Source organism: Lepidothrix coronata, unplaced genomic scaffold (genome assembly GCF_001604755.1).
Source record: "Lepidothrix coronata isolate B3197 unplaced genomic scaffold, Lepidothrix_coronata-1.0 Scaffold17, whole genome shotgun sequence".
Lineage (NCBI taxonomy): Eukaryota > Metazoa > Chordata > Aves > Passeriformes > Pipridae > Lepidothrix > Lepidothrix coronata.
In genome coordinates this window covers 7,857,075-7,868,256 of record NW_016690197.1, presented here as the reverse complement: position 1 = coordinate 7,868,256, position 11,182 = coordinate 7,857,075, and the positions used below count along the sequence as shown (strand labels likewise).

General features: G+C 45.0%; 1 protein-coding gene across 12 annotated transcripts in view; it reads right to left on the bottom strand.

Moving 5' to 3' along the window:
• CAMK2G (calcium/calmodulin dependent protein kinase II gamma) overlaps positions 1–11,182 on the bottom strand; it is a 117,554-nt gene that overhangs the window by 3,489 nt on the left and 102,883 nt on the right. For 5 of the 12 annotated variants that reach the window (XM_017806882.1, XM_017806885.1, XM_017806884.1 and 2 more), the window contains 6 exons: positions 10,808–10,852; positions 10,111–10,159; positions 7,960–8,073; positions 3,702–3,777; positions 3,109–3,203; positions 1,801–2,046 (listed from right to left, as the gene is read on the bottom strand). In XM_017806882.1, the coding sequence (XP_017662371.1) occupies positions 1,814–2,046; positions 3,109–3,203; positions 3,702–3,777; positions 7,960–8,073; positions 10,111–10,159; positions 10,808–10,852 (612 nt within the window). In that variant the 3' untranslated portion in view covers positions 1,801–1,813. Of the gene's footprint in view, positions 1–1,800; positions 2,047–3,108; positions 3,204–3,701; positions 3,778–6,179; positions 6,306–7,959; positions 8,074–10,110; positions 10,160–10,807; positions 10,853–11,182 lie in introns of all 12 variants that reach the window. The other 7 variants (XM_017806887.1, XM_017806891.1, XM_017806890.1 and 4 more) reach the window with 4 other exon arrangements.

Below are 11,182 nucleotides of genomic sequence, written 5' to 3'. Positions count from 1 at the left end.
TCTTTTATGGTTGCAGTTTCCTTTTGAGATGAGTTACCCAAAACTAAACTCTGCCTTCCAGGTGAGAACAAACCACTGATTTCTACTTAAGCATTCTTATTCACCTCATTCATTCTTCATCTCTAGTTTTCACTGCACATGGGCCAACACTGCTCCAAAATGATTCAGTGCATTCAGATGGGGGCTGCCCACACTGACCCCATTCGTAATTGCATGTGGGTACAGCTCCTTCAGAACTCAGAAATGCATGCAAATACTTTAGCTTCTATTTAGTTTACAGTTTTTTTAAATATTGTTTTAACCAACATTTTGTGGTTTGGAAACAGCTTCTACTCTGCAGTTTTCAGAAACCCTCCAGCACATACTTTTGGAGGGTTTCAGCATTTCAGCAGCCAAGAAACATACCTCTTCTGTAGCAGCTAAGACTTTCCATTCCTGAACTTGCTCAGGACTCCTAGGCATAGCCACTGGGCCATACTGGATCTTTAACTTAGTAATTTCTTCTGCATCTTTTTTTGGACTAAATCCAGGGCATAAGTCTCCATCAACATTTCTTTGATGAAATCTAATGCAAGTTTTTTTGTTTTGCTGCAAAGGTTTTATCCTTCTCACTGCCTTACTCTCTGGAAATTCGGCTGATTGTCCAGCTCTCTTTAAAGCTTCTCTGCTTCTGGTGCCCCCAACTGGCTTTTGCTTTTCAAATTCCATCTGTGACCTCTGCAGTTTGCTTGTGATAGTTCACATTCCTTTCTATTGCCTTCAGTAGGGCTGAATACCTCACAACACATAGGAATAAAAACTGTTCTTGGCTTAGTTCCAAGTAGTTCACAGAACTAGTACTCAAGTAGCAACTATACTTGAGTGGTTCATCCCCAAATGACCACATTAAAAAAAGCTTGCCTCCCAGTTGTAGATGTTTCTTGTGTTTGCCCTTAAATAGAAAACCTTTAGTAAAAAGGTCCTAAGATTAGGAAACTTAAGTCTTTAAAATGAATGTGACATATACTTCAGCATAAAACAAAAGGAGGTAGAAAGATTTTGTACATCTAACTAAAAGAAACCAATAAGGCAATAAACTAGAATGCCTAAATGCTGCAGAAGTAAATGGATCTGATGTCCTTCAGGACCAAGCAACAATAATTTCTTCATGACAAATTTTTAAATCAAAGTTTCTTTCAATGGTGAATTGGAGCAAGTTAATAGGGGGATATTTTAAATCCTCTAATATTATTATTTGTTTGGATGTTTTTTCACTTCTGAGTTTTCTCAACATGGTACATTAAATAGCTTTTGCTTATCAGAAAATCAGTAGTAAAATTTATATAAATAAATCTTTACTCCTTATAGCATAGAAATTGTTCTCTATGGATTCTACAGTATCCTCTCTAGAATATGACATGCTCATCAAAAAAGTTCTTTGAAATCACCCCCAGCATGTAAAGGTAGACAGCTGTGAAACAGCAAACCCGTGCACAGCACGAGATACTCTTCCCCTCTGCTCTGGATTAGCAGTCTGTCCTCAGGCAGACCCGAGTACCTGGAAGCTCTGCTGCTACAAGGGTACCTACACTCAGGAACCACTGTCTGGCACATGACTCCCGTTTGCCAGGAGTGGAAGATAATTCTACTGAGTTCAGAGGACAGGACTTAAAGGAACACCAACTACAAGCAGAAGTTTTCAGCCTACAGTCAACTAAATCCGGTTCTCTCACAGCCAGCTAAACAGCCTCGAACGCCGAATTCCCTCATACAGCAGCCTTAGCCCTGTGTATGATATACACCTTCCCTGGCAGTCCATACCCATATCTGATCCTCACTGGAGAGGTGCTGCAGGAGCTCCAGAGCAGTGGTAGTGGACATTGAGCCACTTCCCGTCTCGGCGGTGCCAGACACGGGTCTCTTCAGACTGTGTGGTGCGGGGCCGGCCCTGGCCGTCGATGTACTGCGTCAGGCGGATGTACGCGATGCAGGCGGCGTCCTCGCCGATCACGTGGACGTGGGGGTTCAGGATGGTCGTGTGTATTGGCTTGCTGTTCTTCGACAGTACTAGCAGAACATGCAAAACCATCAGATTCATTTTACTGCTAAGAAGGAACAGCCTCCCACATTCTCCAACCTCTTTTGTATTCTACTCACCTTCCACTGGATTCTGGGATACAATAAAAATTGCTTCAGGCAAAATCCAAGCAATTCGTTCCCCTATCACCTGTTGTTCTCCTTAGGAACTGCACACATATTGCCTAGAATCCCCTTGGCCCCTTTGCTCCCTCTGCAAAGCATACTTGCCATTTTGTCAACATCAGTGCTGCCATGCCTTCAGTTACAGGAAAAGATCTTTTACTTACAGAATATTGGTGCAAAGGAGTAAATAATCAGGGCATCTTTAACCTAGGCCAGCATTAAGTATGAACAAGCCTCAGAGAAGTGTTAAAAACAGCAGGCTGTTGAGAGAGACAAACTCTCTGCATACTAGAGCATTAGAAACTGCCCATACTAAGGACCTTGATCTAAACCCCAAAATAACTGAACAGCTCAGGATTTAAATTTCAGTTATCTCATCCTGTAGAGACATCCAGGAAGAGAGGCAAATCCACTGTTATAAATTATAGTGTTTCTCCCAACTCTCCTGTCCCAGACTGACAAGGTGACTCTTGTATCCATGTAATGAGTTCATTAGGTGTTAGAGATCTGAAATCATTCAGGGAAAAGTCAAAATTAAGGCATCCTTATGCCTGACCATTCAGTATGTCTACCTCAAACAGACATGTTGATTCCATCAAAATCTGATTATTTTTCCATTTTCATATCAGTAAGAAGTCCAGTGCCTCAAACTTTTAAAGCTCTTGCAGTCTATGCTAGCAAAATATTTGCACCTGGCAAATTGTATGCCTAGAGTGAAGGGGTGTGAGTGTTAGAATTGAAATTGTTGCTGAACAGGCTTTTTGAGGGGAAGGCTGCTGGCCTTTATGAATGCATTATAACCCAAGGACAATCAAATTCTTGCTGATTCTGATAGCCAGCAAAAGCAAGAGCAATTTTCCCCCAAAAATGTGGCATAAAGGAAGAGTAGAGAGAAAGCTGTTGGTGTTACCAAATTTACCCACTCACAGTTTTCAAAGTAAAACTTATGGAAATCCATTCCTTCAACCAGGTTCCCCAGTGCTTCAGGTTCAAATGAGGTCAAGCCAGGATCACAGATTTTTCTGCAAAGAAAAGCACCACAGGCTTACAGTTTGCATTTGAGCCCAAGCGCTATTTGCACAGTGAAGTGCTGGTATGTCATTTGACTCACACCCTGTGTCCACCAAACTACATCTCCCTACTCCAAGGAGTAAGTTCCTGAAGGACTCAGTCCTATTGCAACAACGTGGAGCCAACTAGTTGGCATTTCATATAAAACAAGCCTCTAGGTTTCTGGCTTTGCTTTTATTCTCTTTCTGCTCATTCCACTGCTCTTCCCCTTACTTTTCCTACAAACCCAGGACATTTTCCTTTTATCACTTCTGTTGCTGTTTGATACCTGACTTCTACTTGATATTCATTTAGAGCTCTACTATAACCCCTAGTCCTAATTGATGGAGGCTAAAAAGGATAAAACTTTTTACCATCCCTCACTCCATGACAACTCCTCACACTCAGGAGCCAGAGCGTCACTTGCACACAAACTGATAAACAACCTGTCAGAAGTCATCTGTACTTACGTATAAGCCTCAAAATCTCCATTGTTGATGGCCTCTATCAGCTGCTCTGTTATCTTAATGATCTCTTGCTTACGCACTGTGAACAAGAAGAAAGAGCAATTTAACTATGCTTAAGACTTCAGTGGAAATGTGGGGTTACTGGGTGCACCCTACAAGCAGTTTGTAGAGCACCATTAATCTAGATCTCATAGGATGCTGCTCCCTGCATTCTGGAGATATGCAGGAATGACAGTCATCCACATGAGAGTAGGGAGGCAGTGGCATGAAAGGGAAATGGTGATCCCGTAATGCAGGGAGAAAGGAAATAAAGGGGCCGTATTCAATTTTTTTCTTCTAGAAAGGTCTAAGGCACCAGAGGTGTCTCCTGAAAGACATCCTGATGTGCTTCTGGGGAGTCTGACCAATGAATGTCAGTGAACATGTGAAGTACTTGTCTGGTAGCTTAAGATGTGGAAAACCTTCACCAGTGGTCATATACAAATGGCCACCACACAGATAAAGCCAATTGGAAAAAGTCTCCCAACAACTTGCCAATACCTCAGCTATTATGAATGCTGCAAACAAGCAACTGGGACACATAGAAACGACTTCTGCAAGCTAGAAAGACAACTGCAGCAGGATGGATGGGTTCCATGAAGAGGTCCTAGCTATATACTAGTGACCACTCCATTCTTCAGGCCGTTAGCTTCTGCCAATCCCTACAGCACAATTCTTTTCAGCGCTCTGACAGCACTGCCATTAACCCAGCCCAGCCCACTGAACTTCAAGACAAATGGAGACAAGGGTTAACTGTCTACTGTTATTTGGCCTCTATCTGGCCAGCATCTCTGCACTCTCTTCTCTTGGTTCCCCACAGCAGATTACACAGACCCCATCACCTCTGTGGTGTTCCATCATCCATGCTGATCTCAAGAATTCTTAACATTTTTGAAGTTTAAATCAGGTCTCTAAATAACACAGTTCTAGTTCTAAAACTGTACATGCACCATACCTATGGTACCTAGGCCTGAGCCTATATGCACAACCTCACACCTCCTCAGTCTTCCCACACCTGTAGATATACTATCCTGCACATTTAGGTGCATTTAAGGGAGCTAGCATTTAGGAGGTGCCCTGGCATTATCTTCAATATTAAGAGATAATATGCAATTCCTACCACTGGAAGTGCCATTTATGTGCCCTTCAGCATCTAAAATGTAGGTGTCTGAAACGCAACCAGTCACCTGACTGTTCCTCCTTTAGGCCCCGAAAGAAATGGGTGCTTCTGGAAGTCTCACCTAGGCATCTTAGATGCCTATCATTAGGGGATGGTGTTTAAATCCAATCTACTATCTTCAGACATTCAAGTCAGTGAAGCTGAATTCCACTCTCATCCATAAGATGCTAGTCTGAACTGCACGGCTCCCCCCCAAACTTTGATCCACACGTGCATCTCATCTCATCATTGATAAGCACAGTTGGAAGAGCAACAAGATGATAATATCGCTAGCTATGAAAGATGTCTGTACCTACTCTGGAAATCAGTTAAAAGAATTATACTACCCCACCAGCCACAGAAACCCCTTGGATAGGGGACATCTGAGTCATAACAGTAAGGGAGTTGGTTTTGCCACACATGCTGTATACACCTCCACATATCCAAAGATATATACAGGGAATGGGTCAAAACGACACAGTGGGCTATGTCTATTGTGACAAATTGTCTGGGACTGCTTTCACACGACGTAGAGCTACTTGTTGGACCTCCCTCCCATGCACCACCAATGATGTCCGGAAGATGGAGTCCATGGGAAAGGCTCTATGTGGGATGAGTGAGGGAAATCTGCAGACCACAGCCAATGTGTGCTGACTCATCTCAAAGAGATTTGCACCCACTTCCCCAGTGCCTCGATGCAGCGACATCAGCCCTGTCCTTCAACACAAATCCATTCCATCAGACTGTGCTCGTCTCCCGGCTTTCACTCCATGTCCCGAGCTAGAACTGGCACGAAGGAGGTGACCACTTTTTCCTCAGGATAGAGAGCCCCGGGATGTCAGGGGAACAGCATTCACGCCTGCCGCTCCCTATGAATCCGCGGGGCCTCCTCCTTGGCACGGCAGAGGCACAAAGGAGGCGACACTCACAGCACGGGCACCGAGCGCGACTCCCGGCTGCGCTGCCCTCCCGTCAGCGAGCCCGGGGGCAGCCCCGCCACAGCCGCGGCCGGCGCAGCGCCAGCCGTGCCGCCGGCGGGGCAGCGCCGCGGGCACAGGGCGGGTGAGCGGGTTCCACTCGAACGCCGTGCCCGGGGCGGCCCCGCTCCCCGGCCTGCCCGCCGCGCCCCACGGCGGCCCCCGCCGCTCCCTGCACCCGCTCCAGCCGCTCGACAGCGCCGGTGAGGGGCACGGAGGCGGGGAGGAGAGAGGGGGTAGCTGTACATCTAGGGTAACTAGCATCACTCGCACTACTCCACTACTGCTACCCAGCTGCTAACTTACACGGTGCTCGGTTAAGTACAAAGGGAACTACTGGAGTTAACAAAGGCTCCGACCGAGCACGCTCTAACTCCAATGTCTGCCCTGGGCTGTCCCAGGCATGAAGCTTCTCTTCACAAGACTGTGTAGCTGCAAAACAAATGTAAGCGTTAAAATAAACAAACAAAAAATTAGAAAGCAAAATAAAAACCAACAAAGAAGTATAGACACACACAGCCCCAGCCCCAATCGGCACACAGACACATCCACATCCCAACAACTTCTACCTGCTCTCCTGCCTCTGTCACATCACCTGGGTCAGACACTGCTTGGGGCCACCTGGGCACTGATGCAAAAAGCACAGCAGGAATTGCACTAATGCTGCTGGGAGGTAGTTTGAGGGCGACCTAAAACACTGATCGGATAGTGACAGAGCAGCATGAGGGCAAGTACAAGATGGGATTGAAAGACAAAGAAAGTAGGGACATCCAAATCACTGCAAATCTCAGCTCACAGGGAAGTGGGGTGGGAGAACAGTGCCTCGCTTGGCAAAGAAGTGATTTGGCACTCCTCAGTGTACCAAGCAGGGCCTCGCTATGAGCAAGAGGAAGGAGTTAATAAGAGAGCAGTGATGGACAGCTCACAGCAAAAAGGGCTTCAGAAGAGATCATTTCCCTTCCATTCTGTCTAGGCAAAACACCTTTCCCATTGCACCTCACAAACCAGCAGCTTGACATCCTTAGAGCTACTTCAAAAATAAGTAACAGAAATGCTCCAACTGCTGCATCATATGAGATTCTGGTGCTGTATGCAGGAAACCAGGAAAAGACAGAAGAGGGCATGCTTGCTTCTTCCTTCCCAGATTGACCTGAACAGAATCAAATACTCCAGATGTTCCCAACTCACACTAAGGATCCTTTTACTATTGCTTTAAATAGCCAGGCAGCTAGTACAGTACATCTGTGTAGGGGAAAGGCTGGGAATCCCAGCTAGATTTTCTCCAACCTACTAGCTTTTTTTTCATACGCATTTTCAAAGTTTTTCAGCCACGGGCTGCTCTGTGGAGGTAGCCAATTCAGGAGATATCAGACAGACATTACCACAACTCACAGACTAACCACGGTACTGGCTAACTGAGCTAGCAAGACAGACACACGAGGTAAAGCTTACGACAGACAAATGCCCTTTAGAGCCAACATTATCCAAGAATTTTCACTCAGAGCACCTGACGATGGATTCAGAAATGCTATGGGGTCTTCCAGCAGCCACAGCCTCCCTTTCCAAACATCCTTGGAGTAGTCTATAAAAATTGGTTTTGGTTCCTTTGGTACTTCTGAGCACCATACACATCTGGGGTCCTCAGAATTCCTTGACAAGTGAGACTGAATTCAGCCTAATGCATCCCCTCCATAAGCAAACCTGCACCACTGACCCCATTTACCACAAGGAAAACTAAGAGATATAGTGACTTACTCGAGGAAACCCTGAAAGGCAAGTTCTCTGCAGAGAACTCCACCTCTCACGCAGATGAAAGCGAGGAAATGAAATTAGCTAGGATGAGGTTCTGGTTGGTTGTTTGTTTTTCCCCAGAAAGGGAGGGAAATATTTGGAAAATTTTATTGTGCAAAGGAGGGTATTTTGCAGGAAGGGAGATGATTTCTTTTTTTTCTGGAGTACTGGAAATGAAAAATCAACGTTTTGGAAGAAAGTTGAGGAAAGGAAAAATCTTGGGGAAGGAGAAATGGAAAGGGTGGAGGGAGGGGTGGGAAAAAGATGCTGTGAAGCACTGCACCCCTGGACTTACTGGCTGAGAAACAGAGAGAAAGCTGGGACTGCATGGACTCAGTCTGTGTTTTGCTCTCACTGTGCCTCCGTCCTTCAAGCACTGAGCTGCCGTCCCCGGTGGAGAGAGGGGGAGCTAGCATGGCAGGGAATTAAAACACAAACACAAACAAAACACGCAAGTTCAGTAAATAAAAAAAGAGAAAGGAAATAGGAGAACATTAAAGAAACCACAATGCTGGGCACAAAACATGCAGGAGTGTCCTGCAGGGCAAAGCCAAGTAGACAGCTCTACAACATGAAACTACTGTGCAATTTAGAATGACAGAAGGGCAGGGAGGCGGAGGAAGAACGACACACACTGCCTTTAGCCTCACCACAGTGGAAACAACATATCCCTGAGGCAACTGCCACTGATGGACAAAGACAACATCTCCTACAGCACAGCAGGACTGATCTGTGTAATCTGGTGTCTATTTAAAATAAGAAGTTGGCAGAGGAACTGCACAAGCATTTCCCCTTTCCCAGAGTCATGGCTATGCAGAACACTGAGAACTCCAACACTCTCAAACCTTTTGGTCTACTTAGTTTTGCTCAAGTGCTTGCTTATCTGAAAAAGTGGAAGGTCAGGAGTGAAAAAGGAACACTAGTGAACACTGCTACATTTGAAACTGAAGCACTAAAATTACCAGAGCTGGCTACAGCACAAACCATCACTGTGCAAACTCCTTCCCTCCCAATCACCATTCAAATGCTCCCTTCTATTAAAATTGTAACAAAATTTTCCAACCTCTGCCAAAAACCACAAAACACAGTTTTGATCTGTAGCCCTATACAACTCTATGGATTTAGCCCTGACCAGCTGCCCTCCTTCATCCCCACCTTCTGTTCCAGTCCTAGCCTTCTTTTCCTCACAGCATTTGTGTTCCTGACTTACATGACCCATTGACTCAACCTGCTCAAGCATGGGACCTCTCCTGAGCAAAAGGTGCCACAGGAAACAAAGTTCTGGACAGATATCTGTTCTGGATGGCTATCCAGCAGAGATCAGACAAATCGAATTCATTACTACCCTACAAACCCCATCCAGTTCCCATCCCTCAAAGTGAGATCCTTAAACCACGGATTACTCCTTGGCAAAAAGGTGGGAGCTAAAATACAGTCCTGTAACGAAGCCAGGTTTTATCAGAAACAATCTGTATTGCAGAGCTCAATTCACTCACTGGCATGTGTTTCTGCTCCCTGTGACTCCTCAGAAGAGGAGCCAGGGCTTGTGATAAGCCACGGGAAAAGCATCAGGAACTAGCCCAGCTGACGGAGGTGACATTGCTGCTACACCACAGGGTCAGCACTGATTTTTCCCTGGATATGTAACTCAGATGAACTACAGGGAGAATGAGAATATCTCTGCCTCAAAATGCAAGCTATTAACACATTTGCCTCAAAATGCAAACTGCATTCATCCATCCTGAACCTGCTCATTCAGGAAAATGTCTGCTTGTCCTTCATTAGGGAGGTCAGGCAAAAGACAGCTGCTCTAACAACATGAGCAGATACGGAACTTGGAGCTCCTCAATTTAAAGAGTTTTACAAGTACAGAATACTTATGATATGGTCACTGAAAGGCGTGAAATCTCTTTTCAGCCTCTCCCTCTACTGATATCTCAGTCAAGGACATGGAAAACCATTTCTATTGAGAGATGGCAGGCTGAGAATTATCTTCATCTTAGAAATAAAAATAGATCCAAATAGAAAAAAATAACAAGGGTACTGTGTGCATATCACTAAAGAGATTTTCAGAAAGGGGTGAAAAGGGAGACTGAGCAGTAAGAGAGGTTTCAGTCAAGCAGACTCCAAACCTCAAGGGACTGGTAGGGATTTTCCACGCCTAGAAATGGAGCGGAGATGAACATATTATGATATTTGCAAGAAGAGAATTCCAACTCTGAGACAAAAAATTAACTTGGGGCAAACAGTATTTATATACCACAGAGGCCAAGTCAGTCAGTTCCCCAATGCACAGTCCCACTGTGACAGGAATGACAGCATCATGGCAAATTTATGAACTGAGTCAGATACAGAAATCTGGGAAGTTAGTTCAACGCAATGATCGAATCTCCAGAATCCCTTGCCTACACTTAACTGTATTAGAAACTACAGGCAAAACACCTACCTTTCAGATCCTCATCTTCAGTTGTGGTGTTACAGCTCTCTGTGGAACCCTGCATGGCAGAACAGAGCATTACCAGGCATCAGCAGTTGGGACCATGAGCAAATAGTTTGATTTGTTTCTGAAGAAAGATGGGGAAAAGCGCAAAAACATTGGCAGGGATGGCAGGGAGAGGATGATACAAGGAAGATTTGGATGAAAGCAGGCCAAATACTAAGCAAAACTTAACAGTATCTCTGCTCAGCTTTTGCATGTTCAAGCCGTTCACCCAGAACTTTTACAAGTATGGAAGTTACCAAACTCTGTCAAATGAAATCAGATGAGAGTTGCTTCTGTTTGGAAGAATAGCCACAAGAAGCTAAAGAAGGGCTCCTAGGCTTTCCCAGAGGAAGTCTCCGTTTCCAGAAGAAAAAAAAAAACGTACATAAGTGTCTATATCTTCTCTTTCATCCCACATACAAAAGAGAGTGGTGGTTACACACCACAGTAGGAAAGAGATGTTAATATCTGAACAGTTGACTTTACTCAGCCTCTTCCAGAGATCCACAGCCATATAACACAACCCTCCTAGTCTACTGCCAGCAGTATTCAGGAGCATGCTACAAATCAGGCATTGGAAAGGTAGAAACTGAATTAAGACACACGAAGACAAGAACAAGAGAGAAGCAGAGGTTTCTCTGGCAACACTCCCATCCCTTACCTTTATGCCATCTGTAGCATTATGGACAACAGTTGTTTGAGGCTCCTAGGAAAGGATGGAAGAATAATTAAACTCCAGTTCCAAAGCATTCTCTCATTTCTTTTCACTCCCCAGCAAGTGGAGAAAAGGTGTCTGACATTAAAAAAAATAAAATCAAACCACAAACTCCAAACAGCACACGAGTGCCTGCGTGCGTGCGCACACACTTCCTGCACAGGTTTCCTTTAGAGAGAGGCTGCACTAAAAGCTACAGTCACAAGGAGACAAAGCCCCCAGCTTCCCTGCAATTGCCCCTAATTCCCAATTTGCTTCCAGTGAATCAGGCTGGCACAGACACCAGACAGCAACCAAGCAGCCAGTCTGCACTCTCTGCAT